Source organism: Trichomycterus rosablanca, chromosome 8, assembly GCF_030014385.1.
Source record: "Trichomycterus rosablanca isolate fTriRos1 chromosome 8, fTriRos1.hap1, whole genome shotgun sequence".
Taxonomy (NCBI): domain Eukaryota; kingdom Metazoa; phylum Chordata; class Actinopteri; order Siluriformes; family Trichomycteridae; genus Trichomycterus; species Trichomycterus rosablanca.
Genome location: NC_085995.1, coordinates 29,693,356 through 29,712,342, shown reverse-complemented (window position 1 = coordinate 29,712,342; position 18,987 = coordinate 29,693,356). Strand labels below are relative to the sequence as shown.

Here is an 18,987-nt window from a genome sequence, read left to right as displayed (position 1 = left end):
AAAATAATGAGCCACCACCCATTTTTGCTTGCATAAGGCCGAGTCTTTGGTGGTGGATCCTCTTTTTATACCAAATCATAATTCTCTCACCTGTTACCAATTCACCTGCTTAATGTGGAATGTGGAACAGCATGTCTTGAATATTCTAGAAACCTTTCACTTTATTTTGCTATCTCAACTTTTTTCAAGTGTGTTCCAGGCCTCAAATTTCAATTTAAAAGGTTGGGTAGTAAAAAGAGTGAAATGTTTCTTTGTACTTTTGTCAGTTTAAAGATTCTTATTTTTGCTGCACTGTACAAAATGTCCCAGCATTTCCGGATATTGGGTTTGTAGGTTGATAGTTTTTTTGTGACTGTACTTTTGGAGTGTTTTACTAAATTCATATGAAGTGACATCCTTGTTACTGAGCAACCACTGTTCTTCATTCATGCTGATTGCCCAAGTTTTATATGAACTGCCCCAGCGTTCAGCTTATTATTATTTATTTATTAGGATTTTAACACCATGTTTTGGTTACATTCATGACAGAAACAGTAGTTATTCAGTACACAAGATTCATCAGTTCACAAGTTTAATGTCAAACACAGTCATGGACAAACACAGTCAATTTCCAATTAACCTGACTGCATGTCTTTGGACTGTGGGAGGAAACCAGAGCTTCTGGAGGAAACCCACGCAGACACGGGGAGCCACCGTGCTGCCCTTCTGTTCAGCTTAAAACACAAAATAATTCTACATTTTTGTGATCGCTGCATCTGCAGTTCATGCACCCACTGTTTGACCTATTTTAAATGCTGCCAATTGCTTCCTGATGCTTTGAAATATCACATATTAAAGTGCTAATTGTCAGAACTCCTGAATACATGATACATGCTGCTAATTAGTATGAACCTTATAGAGCTCATCTGTGCAGCTGTGTTTGTATCTGTGATGTAGTAAGGTGAAGTCAAGCTCCTGTACCATGTGTTGTTTTTCATTATCTTCAATGCATATGCCAAAGTAATTAGTTGATAAATATATAATATATTCCAGAGCACGGTGTCCTTTATTAGTCATGGGTGCCCGTCCTGAGTTACACCTATAGTCTCTCACATCATGTTAACCCCTCCTCCTCCCCAAAACAACACACATACAGTGTATCACAAAAGTGAGTACACCCCTCACATTTCTGCAAATATTTCATTATATCTTTTCATGGGACAACACTATAGACATGAAACTTGGATATAACTTAGAGTAGTCAGTGTACAACTTGTATAGCAGTGTAGATTTACTGTCTTCTGAAAATAACTCAACACACAGCCATTAATGTCTAAATAGCTGGCAACAGAAGTGAGTACACCCCACAGTGAACATGTCCAAATTGTGCCCAAAGTGTCAATATTTTGTGTGACCACCATTATTATCCAGCACTGCCTTAACCCTCCTGGGCATGGAGTTCACCAGAGCTGCACAGGTTGCTACTGGAATCCTCTTCCACTCCTCCATGATGACATCACGGAGCTGGTGGATGTTAGACACCTTGAACTCCTCCACCTTCCACTTGAGGATGCGCCACAGGTGCTCAATTGGGTTTAGTCCATCACCTTTACCTTCAGCTTCCTCAGCAAGGCAGTTGTCATCTTGGAGGTTGTGTTTGGGGTCGTTATCCTGTTGGAAAACTGCCATGAGGCCCAGTTTTCGAAGGGAGGGGATCATGCTCTGTTTCAGAATGTCACAGTACATGTTGGAATTCATGTTTCCCTCAATGAACTGCAGCTCCCCAGTGCCAGCAACACTCATGCAGCCCAAGACCATGATGCTACCACCACCATGCTTGACTGTAGGCAAGATACAGTTGTCTTGGTACTTCTCACCAGGGCGCCGCCACACATGCTGGACACCATCTGAGCCAAACAAGTTTATCTTGGTCTCGTCAGACCACAGGGCATTCCAGTAATCCATGTTCTTGGACTGCTTGTTTTCAGCAAACTGTTTGCTGGCTTTCTTGTGCGTCAGCTTCCTTCTGGGATGACGACCATGCAGACCGAGTTGATGCAGTGTGCGGCGTATGGTCTGAGCACTGACAGGCTGACCTCCCACGTCTTCAACCTCTGCAGCAATGCTGGCAGCACTCATGTGTCTAGCCAACCTCTGGATATGACGCCGAACACGTGGACTCAACTTCTTTGGTCGACCCTGGCGAAGCCTGTTCCGAGTGGAACCTGTCCTGGAAAACCGCTGTATGACCTTGGCCACCATGCTGTAGCTCAGTTTCAGGGTGTTAGCAATCTTCTTATAGCCGAGGCCATCTTTGTGGAGAGCAACAATTCTATTTCTCACATCCTCAGAGAGTTCTTTGCCATGAGGTGCCATGTTGAATATCCAGTGGCCAGTATGAGAGAATTGTACCCAAAACACCAAATTTAACAGCCCTGCTCCCCATTTACACCTGGGACCTTGACACATGACACCAGGGAGGGACAACGACACATTTGGGCACAATTTGGACATGTTCACTGTGGGGTGTACTCACTTATGTTGCCAGCTATTTAGACATTAATGGCTGTGTGTTGAGTTATTTTCAGAAGACAGTAAATCTACACTGCTATACAAGCTGTACACTGACTACTCTAAGTTATATCCAAGTTTCATGTCTATAGTGTTGTCCCATGAAAAGATATAATGAAATATTTGCAGAAATGTGAGGGGTGTACTCACTTTTGTGATACACTGTATATGCAAGCACCTCTTCCAGTCACACTTCTTGCTTTGACAGGCTTTCAGGTAGTAAATCAACACATTGATTGTGAGGGGCAGCGGAGCGTTCTGGCTTCTGCTAAAGAGGCATTTTCATTTCACTGGAGCTTTACAGTACCCCCCCCCCCCCCCCCCCCCTCCCACCACCACCACACTTAAAACCTTTCTGCCCTTTCCATCAGCATCCATAAACATTAGACCTCAACTTCACCTACAACACCACAGCCTGCCTCTCTCATACGAACACACACTCTCTATCTGACACACACTTGATAATTCTCATTCCTTTTTCCACTTTTTCTTTTTTCGTAAACTTGTGGTCAATTTTAGCTCAACGAGAAATCTCACCCCAAAGGTCTCTAATGCTGCAAAGTTAAGTGGCTTCCCTCTGACTCGACATGTCAGCTAATTATCAGGATCCTTAAGAGCGTGTGCCATGCTGTGGGTCTCTAGAAAAACTAGTGAAAGAACAGAAAAAAAGGAACAGGACCAGTTATCACCTAAAGGCACTCGCAGCTGAAGGGCTGAGAGAACAAAGGAGAGCGATAGAAGCACGGTGAGAATTACATGAGCGGAAAGGTCAAAGAAGGCTTTGACTTTCAGTATGTTACGGAGCCCTCGTCTCACTCTTCAGTACTCTTCATCTCTGTGCTTGAGCGTGGAGCAAACACTACAGAGCATCTCATTTCCAGTTAGGAGTTACTCTGTCAGCAGCTCTTTTTTCTGCATTTAGCTCAACGATAGTGCAAATTAAATAACACGTCAACAAGCAGAACAGAAAGGGATTGAGTACAAGTGAAGACTGAAAAAAAAGTGCTGATAGGATAGTAATGAAGTCTAGATTTAGGGTAATTACTCCACAGCAACACTGCAGCTTTTTCATTCCTTTCTTAGTTCATTACACATGGCTCATTTGATGACAGAACCTGAGCTGTCCACCGCTTATTAAAAAAAGTACAGAATCAGTGGAGATCATTAAACTAGCCGTCCTCACTTTGAAGCTCGTGCTTGCTGTCCTCTTCCTCAGGTAATCGACACAGTGGCTGGATACAGAGGAATGTGTCACTGTGGAAACATCTACAGAGCCTTGAAAAGTATTTTACTGTCACACACAAATATAGTTACAATATATTATAATATTGTATTTTTTCCATAGTGTACATTACAGTGTGTTTAGAATTATTACGCAAGTGCCAGTTTTCATAATGTGGAATACAGGAAAGGATATTTTTTGTCAGTTTTCTGTCAGTTTTCTTTACAAAACCCAACAGAAAATAGACTTCAAACACAACAAAAATATTTTACAATGTTTAAATACATCAGCCTATTTAAATATGCAGGATCTTTTTATTCCAAGTCAAAAATATACAGATCAGCCATAACATTAAAACCACCTACTTGTTTCTACACTCACTGTCCATTTTATCAGCTCCACTTACCATGTAAAAGCACTTTGTAGTTCTACAATTACTGACTGTAGTCAGTTCTGTTTCTCTGCATGCTTTGTTAGCCCCCTACAGAGCAGGTATTATTTGGGTGTTGGATCATTCTCAGCACTGCAGTGACACTGACATGGTGGTGGTGTGTTAGTGTGTGTTGTGCTGGTATGAATGGATAAGACACAGCAGCGCTGCTGGAGTTTTTAAACACCTCACTGTCACTGTTGGACTTAGAATAGTCCACCAACCAAAAATATATCCAGTCAGTTTTCCTTACTAAAACACCAATCCTTCCACCACACAAAAACTGAGATCAATTTCAGTCTCTAAGGTAGAATACCCCACCCAATTGGTCCATCTAATGCTGCACAGGCATCGTCAGTAAATATTACCTTCGTCTGTGTGTATTTTATAGCCAATTTTATCCTCATTTCTGTGTTTTTTTTCACTGGTGGGTTTGTTTTCATCTTGAACACTTTTGCTATACCATTTCAAACTTTACAGGCTTTAAATATTTTCTTACCAATTAACAGTTGTTTTTGCAGCTCGTCTTTTGATTCTTCTGAGATCCCAGGCTGGCGTTCCACACGTTTATTCCGACCACCTTCACTATTCTGCAGAATCACTTTAAATATACTTGGATATTTCCAGTGTTGAGGTGTTTTCACATACAGTTTACACTACGCTCTTAATTTCCTTCATTTCTGTGAAATATCTTTATGCCTATTTTAATCTCGGCGTTATAATTGTGAACACCAACAACTACTGTGTGCAAACAAAAATGACTCGGTTTGCACAAACAGCAAAGCAAAGTTATAGAATTTATCAGACACTAATTAGGGACCAATTAGAAATTAATTTTGAGCGGCTGTGCTAATTAATTAAAATATAAATTGACACGTAGCCGAAAAATACATGGACGCGTAATCATTCTGATAGTACAGTGGTACAGGGGTAGCACTGTCACCACACAGCAAGAAGGGCCTGGTTTGATTCCCTGACCAGCGGAAAAGACCGGGGTCAGCAGATGCTAAGGCGCATAGTGCGCAGAGGTCGCCAACTTTCTGCAGAGTCAATCGCTACAGACCTCCAAACTTCATGTGACCTTCAGATTAGCTCAAGAACAGTGCGTAGAGAGCTTCATGGAATGGGTTTCCATGGCCGAGCAGCTGCATCCAAGCCTTACATCACCAAGCGCAATGCAAAGCGTCGGATGCAGTGGTGTAAAGCACGCCGCCACTGGAGAGGTGTTCTCTGGAGTGACGAATCATGCTTCTCCATCTGGCAATTCGATGGACGAGTCTGGATTTGGTGGTTGCCAGGGGAACGGTACTTGTCTGACTGCATTGTCATTGACTGCAAGTGTAAAGTTTAGTGGAGGGGGTATTATGGTGTGGGGTTGTTTTTCAGTAGTTGGGCTCGGCCCCTTAGTTCCAGTGAAAGGAACTCTTAATGCCTCAGCATACCAAGAGATTTTGGACAATTTCATGCTCCCAACTTTGTGGGAACAGTTTGGGGAAGGCCCCTTCCTGTTCCAGTGCACAAAGCAAGGTCCATAAAGACATGGATGAGCGAGTTTGGTGTTGAAGAACTTGACTGGCCTGCACAGAGTCCTGACCTCAACCCGATAGAGCACCTTTGGGATGAATTAGAGCGGAGACTGCAAGCCAGGCCTTCTCGTCCAACATCAGTGTCTGACCTCACAAATGCGCTTCTGGAAGAATGGTCAAAAATTCCCATAAACACACTCCTAAACCTTGTGGAAAGCCTTCCCAGAAGAGTTGAAGCTGTTATAGCTGCAAAATGTGGGCCGACATCATATTAAACCCTATGGATTAAGAATGGGACGTCACTCAAGTTCATATGCATGTGAAGGCAGACAAGCAAATACTTTTGGCAATATAGTGTATTTGGGGAACTTCAGTGGCTCAGCAGTCTAATGCAATAGCCCATAACTGGCCGTGTCTGATAGGGGAATAGCTGGAATGGGGATTGCTACATTTTTCTTTTTTTGAAAGCAGATACAGTTTCCTGTTTTTAAGGAATTACAGGTTGTGAAAATCATGTGAAATGTAAAAAAAGGCACGGTAAGAAAAGTATGTACGAGGAAAAATGATTAAAAAACACAAACCACTGCATTAAAGGAATGAGTCACTTGTGACTTGAAGTTTGATTACTATATAGCTGATTTAAAATCCATAAGTCAAAATGTTTAGTCAGTTCTGACGCATTATAACATTGCTCTATTATCCTGTATGAACACAAAAGCTAAGAGTAATTCATAGAACTGAACTAGCCATTCATTAAACAGGAAGCAAAAGGCTTTAATGAGAATCCGTCATCCTAGCAACCTACATCAAGTACACTGCAAAGAAAAAAAGTGACATTTCAGTGTGATTTAAGTGCTACAAGTGTTGACCCTGCTGTGAATTGGTTACTTTTAGATTTATTTAAACTGATTTTGAATAATATAATACAGCTTTTTGACATAAATGACATGGCCAAACATATGCACTTCTAAATGGTTTCATGCACCACTTTATATAGGTGCATGAAACTAACACAATCATTTAATCTTTATTAATAAACAGCAATACAACATGTTGAAGAGCAAAACTCACAAGTCCTGTTATTTTTTATTTATTTATTTATTTTATGCATTTTCTCCCCATTTTCCTCCCGATTTAGCGCACTCAATTTTGTCTTCTGCTGCTGAGAGATACCAGATTGCATCCGAGGGGAGCACATCGCTGTACACGCCTCTTCCGACACGTGCACAGCCCTCCTCTTCTCGCCCCTGCATTCTGCACAGGCGTCTCTTCCGCCAATCAGGGTTCTTACACAGCGTATAACACATAGTCCGGCCCCCACCCTGCAGATACGGTGGCCAATTAGTATCTGCTGCAGGCACTGCCAATTATGCCTGCCAGATGGTGCCCAGCTGACCAGTGGCAACACAGAGTTTCAAACCGAGGAGTTCAGAAACTCTGTGCTGGAGTGCTAGCGAAATATCCCGCTGTGCCACCTGGGCGCAAGTCCTGTTATTTTGGAGTGCAAACATCTTAAAGAAACACAAACTCAAAGCATATTTTTTGGCCATGTAGTTTATGTTCACAAATAATAAATTACTAATCATACTTTTGTCAAAAAAGTGGAACTGAAATGTCAAGGTTAATGTTTTGTTATTTTGCAGAATTTAATCTAAAGAACGCATAATAAATCAGTCTCGGTTCAGCTAAAATTATGCAATTCTATACTGTGAATGTGAGTATAATAGTCATACTTTGATCATGAAAACACAAAAGTTCAAAAAACCAGCATTAGAAAAAAATTTGACAAAGCATACTATTAAAAAATCTGCATTTTCAAAATATTCAGTAGGTGTTGCTCGCAGGACAGAAGAAGGCAGTTCTATCCACTCATAATTTGCCTTTCAGAGACCCATCTGTAAGTGAAGAAAACACATATGGCTAAGACCCTTCAGACGAGAACTCACAATGATCATCACACACTGGCATCACACCTTTTCTAACAGAAATGACAGTAACACAGAGCAGGATATACTGACTGTGTGTCAATGAAATGACTGGCATATAACAGATTATACATTTAATAAAAAACATTCATAAAAAAACACCAACACAATGTTTGGAAATGCAAAATCTAGCAATCGACAATGGTTTAGTAACAAAGCAGGCAACCTGTTGTTCTTTTTTTACATTTTTGTCAGTTTACAGAAACATAAGATGTTAATATATTCAGTGTTAGTTTGTTAGCACTGCAAACTATTAACATACAATTATCAGTAAACACTACGGTTAAAGAACTGCCACTGCTGCACCTCATTTTCAATCACTGCACTACATTATCTACATTTTTACCATCCCAGACAAACATACAATCCACAACACACAGGGGGTGGACAAAATACCTGAAACCTGAAAATACATTTACACCTTCAGCATTTAGCAGATGTCAATTATCCAAAACAACTTACAATTTTGACCAACTGTGAATTACGGACCTTGATCCTAGACCTTAATATACACTGATCAGCCATAATATTAAAACCACCTCCTTGTTTCTACACTCACTGTCCATTTTATTAGCTCCACTTACCATATAGAAGCACTTTGTAGTTCTACAATTACTGACTGTAGCCCATCTGTTTCTTTACATACTTTTTTTTTAGCCTGCTTTCACCCTGTTCTTCAATGGTCAAAACCCCTACAGGACCACCACAGAGCAGGTATTATTTAGGTGGTGGATCATTCTCAGCACTGCAGTGACACTGACATGGTGGTGGTGTGTTATTGTGTTTTGTGCAGGTATGAGTGGATAAGACACAGAAATGCTGATGGAGTTTTTAAACACCTCACTGTCAGTGCTGGACTGAAAATAGTCCACCAACCAAAAATATCCAGCCAACAGCGCCCCATGGGCAGCATCCTGTGACCACTGATGAAGGTCTAGAAGATGACCAACTCAAACAGCAGCAACAGATGAGCAATCATCTCTGACTTTACAACTACAAGGTGGACCAACTAGGTAGGAGTGTATAATAAGAGTGGACAGTGAGTGGACACAGTATTTTAAAACTCCATCTGCATTGCTGTGTCTGATCCACTCATACCAGCACAACACACACTAACACACCACCACCATGTCAGTGTCACTGCAGTGCTGAGAATGATCCACCACCTAAATAATACCTGCTCTGTGGTGGTCCAGACCATTGAAGAACAGCATGCAAGGGTGCTAACAAAGTATGTAGAGAAACTCATGGACTACAGTCAGTAATTGTAGAACTACAAAGTGCACCTATATGGTAAGTGGAGCTGATAAAATGGACAGTGAGTGTAGAAACAAGGAGGTGGTTTTAATGTTATGGCTGATCAGTGTATATTACAATAAATAAGCTAATTAGCCTTTAAAAACAGCATTAATATTTACTGTTGAATTATGTTAAGTAGAAGGACTAAAAGGAATAGGTAGAGATCTATTTAGCTAAGAATTTAAGAAGTGCTCAACAGGCTATAGAAAAAACCTAACTTCATCATGGTGTTTATCAAACCACTTGAATAATATGAGCATTACGTATGAAAGCATTGTATTCCTGAAATATGTGAACCATTGGACCACACTACCTGCACCAAATGGGTACAAAACAGCTCATTGTGGGTAAAAGGCATCCATGAGTTTGTTTTACACATAAACGTGACCAGATGTAGGGAATAGAGTAAGCCGACCCAGTAGACTATGTTTTTTTTTATTGTTCAGCAGTAACAGGGTTTTTTTGTGCTTGCTACAGCGCATTATGCATCTACACAGACTGGCCTTTAAAATAAAAGGTGTGTGAATAACAGCCTTGGCATGAATTTTAGCGTTTTGTAGCTCAGTTTTAGTTGAGATTGTCTCATGCAGGAGTGAATAAGCTTTAACTTTTTTTTTTTGACAATTTTTCTTTACTGTAATTTGTTCATGGTTGACATATGCTGCCTTAACTTTAAAGACTATTGAAATGTCAAACAATTTTCCAATTATTTATGCACCCACTGAGCCTGTAAAACTCTGCTAGTTGGCTTCTAAGCAAATCAGAGTACTTTGAAGAAAATAACTGAAAAGGTAGAGGCAAAAAATACAACTAAATCTTTTATTTCTTTGGCTGTTTATATCTCTTTATGGCTGATACAGAATTGTGATTAAACTTGAACCAGATCTACCCGAGGTCCTGTTATAAGGAATTAAAAGCACAACTGACATGGCTACAGTAGAAATGCTGCAACTATAACTCACCCGTGAAGCTGTGCTTGTTATTAAGATTTATTCACATTAAAGTCAAGCTTCTTTTCATTTTCTGTTTCTGTTATTTTGTCCACCCTCTGAAGATGCACAGCATGCCAGTTACCTGTCAACACAACGCTCTCGCTGATTGGTCAGCAGGCTGAAGGGGTGAGGACAGACATTGTGATTGGGTATATAATCTAAACAAGCCTCCAGTTGGTTCTCTGTTTCTAATACAGATCAGTGTTCTTTTCTACACCGCAGACAGTGTGTAGTTTGTTTAGAGAGCCAAAATAACATTACAGATGATTAAAAGTGACAGGCCAGTCTCATGGCATGTACTACGCTCCATCAAACTAGATTAATGTTGACAACATTGAAAGAAAAAACGATGTGGAAAATAAAAGGGCAGACCGCAGAATTTAATGCAATCTAATGGATGCAGGGCTAAAAGGGACTATTGGCTGGTGGCACTGGAAAAAGCCCTATAGCATAGAGGGCAACTGGGGCCTCTGTATATAAAATATAGTGTGCGTGTGTGTGTACAGAGAGCTGCGCAAGTGTGAATTTGTGAGTGTGGCTGAGTGAGAATGAGACAGAGGAAAGAAAATGCTAATAAGAGAAAGGAAGACAGAAACAGACCTTTTGGAAAGTAGGCAGGAAGCCTGCTCTTGTAGAGCTCCTCATCTGATTTGAGGAAGACGCAAAGGATGACCCGGTCCATCTGACAAGTCAGAAAAACAAATCAACACTTCAGACAGGGAGTGAGCACATGACAGGGTGAGCTGAGGAATATAAAACAGGCTTTTTTCACTAGTAGCCTGCAGATACCACCCAGTGTAAGCAAATATTTCCAACTCTACTGCAATTTACCGCACTAACAAAGTAGATTCGGCTTTAACGAAGTCATGTGGTCGAGCGAGCAGATGGGGAAGAGGCTGAACCGAGACTCAGAGCTCATTCACTCTGACTGTTGAGGAGTGACGACTTACAAAATTTTGCTTTGCTCTTAGTTTGAGGCCTCGATCACGCTCACTCACACACAGTCTGTCAAAGTTTATCTAACTGGCGGCTAGGCCTCGTGCGACCCAAGCGACCTTCACTCGACGTCCCGCTCGGCCTGATGCGTTCTTCAGCCACAAGAACACGCAGCACACAATGTGTTTTCGAACCACTGCAGTATTGTGAATCCCCATTACCATTAGGGTAACAATGAAGTCAGGTGGGCTGTTTTTGATCCCAGCTGTGTAGTCCGGCCCTTCAGCCAGAGCACCACCTAACCATGTCAGTCTTCATTCTGCCTTTTTTCTTAACATATACTTCACTCTCACTCTATTTACTCAGTATATTTTACAGCCTGTCAGACTTTCACCTTCCTCCATTACTTCATCAGCAAAAATCCTCTTACAAAATCAACCTTATCTGGGGCAATAAAAACTACAGTTTTCAGGTGTTCATAGATCCAGATGTTAAGGTGCTCAGTGGCACTCATTGCTTACAGGTGAGTAAAGTGAATTACATTAAATAAACTTTATGCTTCCAGCTTTGTGGCAACAGTTTGGGAAAGGCTCTGTCCTGTTCCATTCTGACTGTACCCCAATGCCCAGGATTTTGATATGCTGTTCTTCAATGGTCAGGACTCTCACAGAGCAGGCATTATTTAGGTGGTGGATCATTCTCAGCACTGCAGTGACACTGATATGGTGGTGGTGTGTTAGTGTGTGTTGTGCTGGTATGAGTGGATCAGACACAGCAGCGCTGCTGGAGTTTTTAAACCCCGTGTCCACTCACTGTCCACTCTATTAGACACTCCTATCTAGTTGGTCCACCTTGTAGATGTAAAGTCAGAGATGATCGCTCATCTATTGCCGCTGTTTGAGTTGGTCATCTTCTAGACCTTCATCAGTTGTCACAGGACACTGCCCACGGGGAGCTGTTGGCTGGATATTTTTGGTTGGTGGATTATTCTCAGTCCAGCAGTGACAGTGAGGTATTTAAAAACCCCAGCAGCGCTGCTGTGTCTTATCCACTCATACCAGCACAACACACACTAACACACCACCACCAGTGCTGAGAACGATTCACCACCCAAATAATACCTACTCTGTGGTCCTGACCATTGAAGAACAGCATAAAAGGGGGTTAACAAAGCATGCAGAGAAACAGATGGACTACAGTCAGTAATTGTAGAACTACAAAGTGCTTCTATATGGTAAGTGGAGCTGATAAAATGGACAGTGAGTGTAGAAACAAGGAGGTGGTTTTAATGTTATGGTTGATCGTGTATATATAAAGTATGTTGTATTTCACGGTATGCCATAGCTATGACACATAGCTAAATGTCATAGTATGTTTTTGTTTTAGCACAACCTGACTTTATATTTACTCTTATTTACAGTACTGTGTACTGACCAACACCACACTTGTCTTTTGTCCCAAAAATGTCCCTTGTATTTTACTGTAGGTTCTTGTATTTATTACACTCATTTTTCTGTGCTGCACCATGGTCATAGAGGAACATTGTTTTATTTTAATATATACTTAGAAATAGCAGAAATGACAATGAAACCTCTTGAACTTGAAAATTGAATGACCTCTACAATAGGTGAATAAACTTGAGTTACAAAGCTATTTGTATAGAGGTGGAACTACACCAAACCGTAGTAGAGCAAAGGAGTTAAGTGCACAGGCAGCAGAAAATCAGAAAACAAACTACCCCATAAGCCATCTACCATACTGCTGATGGCTTTAACCTTAACTGAGGTCAGTGTTCATCTCTGCACAATACAAAAGAGTCTGTTCAAACATATGATTCGTGAAAGAGTAGCAAGATGGAAACAAAAAGACACATTAATGCTTGTCTGACATTTGCAAATAAGCAGCTAAATTATGCCTACACTTGTGTCCTACAGACAGAAAAAGCCAAAATGGCACTTTTAGACAATAGACAATCAGAATTATGTAAACAACTATAAGCAAATGATATATGTTTGGTTGCAGTTGCTGCACAAGTTCTAAATACTTTTTCTGCAAGGGCAATAAGGGTGTTCAAAAACATATTTAAATTTATTGATTAGGATTTTAACGTCATGTTTTACACACTTTGGTTATATTCATGACAGGACAGGAAATTACTGGTTACACAAGATTCATCAGTTTAAGTTTCATGTCAAACACAGTCATGGACAATTTTGTATCTCCAATTTACCTCACTAAATGTATTTGGACTGTGGGAGGAAACTGGAGCTAATGGAGGAAACCCTTGCAGACACGGAGAACATGCAAACTCCACACTGAAAGGACCAAGACCGCTCCACCTGGGAGAGGAAGCATAACGCAATTGGGTAAAAATTGGATATGTTACAAATTGAGAGAAAAAGGGAGAAAATGCATAAAAAAATGTTACTTATTTGTTTTTTTCTGTTGTTTTTTACACATTTTAATTAATTTTGATTGTTTATTAGGATTTTAACGTCATGTTTTACACTTTGGTTACATTCATGACAGAAACGGTAGTTACTCATTACACAAGATTCATCAGTTCACAAGGTTATATTGAACACAGTCATGGACAATTTAGTATCTCCAATTAACCTGACCAGCATGTTTTTGGACTGTATGAGGAAACCGGAGCACCCGGAGGAAACCCACGTGGAGAACATGCGGGAAAACTCCACACAGAAAGGACCAGGACTGCCCCACCTGGGGATCAAACCCGGGACCTTCTTGCTGTGAGGCGACAGTGCTACCCACTTAGCCACCGTGCTGCCCTGATTTTTGATAAATGATGTAAAATCTTTCAGTGTAAACATGATGCATTGACTAAGGCAGTCAATACGAGAGGAATTACCTTTCCATGTGTGTGTGGGATGCAGTGCATAATAAAACCAGGCCATAAACAGATTCACCTAAAGGACATTATGGTGTAATAAATAGTAAAGCAAGGTAAAGCATGGTAGTATAAGAAATATGGACTAAGAAATCCATATTTGATCATAATAAAATCTAAGCAAATTATATTGTTAGTATTATAGTTATTGTAGAAATAGGCTATTTTCTCCCTGTTCCATTATTTTCAATCATTTTAATTCAGTGTGTTGGTGCAGTGTTGCTGAGGCGGAGGAGAGGGCTTGTTAATTAGTTCTCTCTAATTAGCTCGTCTCTGTCACTGCACCGATCTGAAGCAGGAGAGGAACTGTCAGCAAGTCAGCACACAGCTCAATGAGCTCATGACTGAATGCATGTACATATATAGACTGAGATAGCAAGATAGCAAGAGAGAGAGTGATAGAGACAGAGGCAGATACAGAGGTGTGCTGACTTTACCTGATGCTTTATTAGGTGTTTAATCTAGCCAGGTCTCACTCACAACATCAAGTCATTCAGGTGTGTGTGTGTGTGAGTGTTTTTCAGTGCTCAGTATCATTAGACATGGTTTTCAGTTCTCAAACCTGAGACCACTGTGTCTAAATCTTGGTCCCTAGTGGGTCTTGTCTTGGTCTTGATCTTAATGAACAAGGATCTGTATTAACAAGGACATTTTTGGCAATCAAAGAATTTACTGCTGGCAGGGATTTTAATGAGAATGTTACACGGACTGACCTCACACACCAAGACACGACCCTGCGTAACAATTACGCTTTATAATCCGTTCACAAAAGCTAAGCTTCTTTTTTTTTTTTTACCATTTTCATTTAGGCATTTTATCCCTTTTTCTCCCAATTTAGCACAGCCAATTAGTATTTCGCTCTTCGCGTCCCTAGATTTGCTCTTCGCTTTCCCAATCGTGTCCACACGCTCCCGCCGACACATGCACAGTCCACGACTCACATACTTTGTTGGATTTAGGTACAGTCCCGCAAACAAAAAGTTACCCACTGATCTCCACGTTTCTTAACTTCTGTACTGGCACCTCACGCTAGTAACCAGGGTTCTTCTTCTTAAATCTTTCTCATGGCCAATTAGTACCCAATTTTTGTCTGCTGCGGGCACTGCCAATTGTGTCTGCTAGGGAACACCCAGACGGTAGCAAAGCTGTGATTCGAATTCGGAGAGTTCAGAATCCCAGCACTGATGTGCTACATAAGTTGAACTTCTAATGGTATGTACCAGTGGCGGCTGCTGGTCTTTCAAAGAGGGGAAGCTCATTGTCGGCTTACATCATAAAATTTGTCAATTTATTTATACATAAATTCTGCCCTCCGTTCCTTTTCAAGAAAATGGCCTGAACTCGAACAAGGAAATGTTGAAATTATGTTAAACTGAAACAAATACTATGAGTGTGTTTTATTTACACAATGAACAATGGAAATGGTCAAGTAATCTCACCAAGCAAATACCAAGAAATGGGTTGCAGTTTGTCTTTCGACTTCACTCGCAAAATCCGCGATGGGACTGAAGCTCCCAGTGATTAAGTGACGGTGTAAATCTCAAAATAGCTGTCAATCAAAACGGGATTCAGCCTTTCGACTGATCCTCCAATCATCTTGCAGAAGCTCCGCGTCCAGATCCGCCCACAGCTCCATTCACCCCTAGAGACGCTCAGCGTCCGGGGGCGGAGCAATGAAAAAAACCGTTCCATGCAGTCCCATTGAAGTGAACAGACGCTCAGCTTCTACGGGCAAATGCATTGACGCTACGGTAATGTATGAGAAGTTAACAAAATCGAGTCAGTCGATTTGTGATAAGTAGCTGATTCTGAACGAACTCGTCTTCGAGATGAACGTGTTCTAACGCATTTGTAGTCAATGAAATGTTAACACAACTGTACATATTTGACCATTTAATTTTTGACATTTTAGGGGAAGCTGAGCTTAGAGAAATCGCCACTGATATGTACCCTGATACTAAATTGCATCAGACAAAGATGGAGCTTGGAGTAATTTAAGTAGTTGAGAGATTTAAGGGAGCAACTATCTCTGGCTATGGGCAGCTTATCTGAAACTACACTAAACCCAGAACTAAAAATCTATATTAATTTTAACCAGCACTGCTCTGAAACTTAAAAATACAACATTTAAGAATCCAAGTTATTAAGGAATAAATAAGTATTTTTGTTAAGTATTTGTTTGCATGTTTTACAGACTTATACAGCATGTTCTGTTCAAATCTATAACTTAGAAGCATCTTTGGCTGCACCCTAAATGCACCCTACTAATTCTACATACTGTATAATACATATACTACTCATACATGTAATAAAAAATACTGTAACATGCAAACGTTTGGGCATCCATTTATGACCAATGCATAGCTTTTATTTATTTAGCTAGTTAACCCCCCCCTTCCCTTTTTTTTGCCATGTCCCAGTTTGGTTAAAATGAATTTCCCTGAGTACTCTGATGACCTCTGTCAGTTGCCAACACCCATGCTGGTCAAGTAGGGCTGCAGGCATGCATGTGTGAAGTCACTGCCCTCATCTTAACACTAGCAAGTAGTGGATGGGTCTGCTTTGAAGAAGAAGCTGCTGGAACACAGATGCCACCGTCCACAGTCATCTTTACATCTCCATAATGCACAAAAAACTTTTTGGTCAATTTAATCAGCAACAAACTTCAGTCAAGCTATGAAGTGCCAATTATGGAACATGGAATTATTTCATGTGCAGCAGCCACTAAGTCCTTTGTATTTTATTTATGCATTTGCTCCCCAGTCTTCCACTGCTGGGGGATACCTTATTGCAGTCGAGGTGGGTATGCTGCTCACGCCTCTGACGACCCGCGTGCAGCCCTTAGTGGAACCCTTTCTCACCAATGCACTCTGCACAGACGCCTCTCTATCTGCTAATCAGTGTTCTTACACAGTGTTTGAAGACCCCACCCACATAGTCTGGTCATCCCGCCCTAGCAGAGACGTGTCTGCTGCAGGCACTGCCAATTATGCCCGCTAGATGGTGCCAAGTCGACTGGTGGCAACGGCGAGTTTTGAACCGAGGAGTTCAGAATCTCGGCTGTGGTGTGCTAGCAGAATATCCTGCTGCGCCACCTGGGCAATATTAAACTTGTTTTTGAATGTGGACAGTGCCAGATAATCCAACAGCTTCTAATTTATAGCAGACCAGTTTTTGTGGAGGTTTCTGGATTACTATTCCATGTCCTTTTTAAAGGATGCAGTTATATTAGTGCTTTTTTATTGACACAGAGGAGTCATCAGATAAGTAAATCGTAATAAAGTAAATCATTAGGAGGCCAAGTGACAAATCACTAAAATGTTTAACACTACCAAACACATGGACATTTATGACCCAGCATATTTTTTTGATATGCAAAAAAAATGTCTAGACTGCCATGACATTGAAGTCTCTTACGAATGTTGATACATTTCTCACAGTCTCCCCACACAAATTGTACATGGCTTTAATCTTGTGCTTTTTAGTTCTTAACCATTCTAGACCATTAAAAAAAATCTTGGTCCTATCTTGGCCTCAGGGTTTAGTTTTGTCTTGTCTACAGCATCATTACAAGGAACCCATTAAAAAAGTGAGTGTCTTAATGTAGGTACCTGTTTTAAACAGTGTATGAATGTGTTGACACTCTGACTAAAATACAAAGTCACTCTGTGACCCCCCTCACAACATCGTAAACAATAACAGCAGCAGCTAAAAAAAGATTCCCAACAGGGAGCATCTCTTAAAAACAAACACACCTGTGCATCGTGTTGCTCCAGGTATTCTCTCACTGTCTTCAGTGCCACTTCCACTGCCTTTTCAGGTGGGTATCCTTTATCACACATAGCACACACACACACAAACATTATTATACACATAGTATTTACATAACACATGAACAGCTCCAGTTTGAAGGATCCTCTACCTCTAAGGGGAAACAGATACTACAACATAAGATATTTATGTACAAATTGGTAGCAAATTTAAGCTTAAACACCTCCTGTTGGGTAATTTTGAGCTACCAGAGAAGCTTTATTGATCATTGCCATGGATTCTAGAAGCTGCTGTAGAACACAGTACTGTAGCGCATTATTTTTAAAGATTTTCTCTCAGTTACTGTTTTAATGATAATAATGAAGAGTGCTGTCTAACAGGAATTTTGGCTGAGATCTGGTGACACATAATTTTTATCTATATCATAACCCCTGTTATTGGTATTGTTATACTGCTAGAAATGTTATAGACCATCATATCAATCAGGCAAATCAGCCACAATAACTTTTTTAATGGACAAGTGGACCCAAAAATACTAGAAAATACCCCTCACAGTATCTGCACATTTTCTGCAGTTTTCATGTCACCAGTTCATACATTTAAGCAACAGAGCATGAGACGGAGGGTGTTATCACAGGTAACCTCACTCCTGTAATACTGTCACAGCCACAAGCTGAAGGTGAGTGCTGTGGATAATCACAGTCATAATCACCATGTCATTCATGATAACACGTGAGCCTAGTGGTTTTACTGCTTTTAAAGTTTTGCAAAATAAAGGAAACAATAAAGCAAATAAACCACATTATTTTAGGGCTAATAATTTCTGTTAAAATATATCTCCACAACATGTAGGTAGATGCTAAGCAATGAAGTCACATAAACTAATGAAGGAAGTATCAGTAATTAATGGGGCTCAGGGTGTAACGGGGTTGGCAGGGGCACTAATCTTGGTTTTTCTTTCATTTTCATCTTTTCTTTAAGAAATTTTTTAATTCTGTCATACAAGCTAATATGATAAAAGTAACACAAGGTTTAAGTGTTTAAACTACAAAATAACTCCATAACTGCCTAATTGTTTGATTAGAGGAAATGACAGGTCTGTAATGTACCCCACTAATCACACATTCTTCTTTAGAAACAGAAGATAATACACTCTAAAGAACAAAACAATTATAATGTTCCATTATCCATGATTATACCTTTAGTAAAAGCTGAGAAGAACATTTTTGGTCCCTGTAATCAGCAACAAATTTCAGTCAAGCTATAAAGTGCCAATTCTGAAACATGGAATTCTTTCTTGTGCAGCAGTCACCAAACCTAATTTAATATTAAACGTTCTTGAATGTGGACAGTGCCACATAATCC

At 40.4% G+C, this 18,987-nt stretch overlaps 1 protein-coding gene across 2 annotated transcripts in view; it reads right to left on the bottom strand.

Annotated features, from left to right (window-relative positions):
* Window positions 1–6,481: 6,481 nt before the first annotated feature.
* The window catches only part of macrod1 (mono-ADP ribosylhydrolase 1), a 167,286-nt gene continuing 154,780 nt past the window's right edge, over window positions 6,482–18,987 (bottom strand). Inside the window, exons 8-11 of one of the 2 annotated variants that reach the window (XM_063000672.1) lie at window positions 17,607–17,680; window positions 10,605–10,686; window positions 10,087–10,122; window positions 6,482–7,623 (exon numbers count right to left, since the gene is read on the bottom strand). In XM_063000672.1, coding sequence (XP_062856742.1) covers window positions 10,115–10,122; window positions 10,605–10,686; window positions 17,607–17,680 — 164 coding nt within the window. In that variant the 3' untranslated portion in view covers window positions 6,482–7,623; window positions 10,087–10,114. The remainder of the gene's footprint in view (window positions 7,624–10,086; window positions 10,123–10,604; window positions 10,687–17,606; window positions 17,681–18,987) is intronic. The other variant, XM_063000670.1, reaches the window with a different exon arrangement.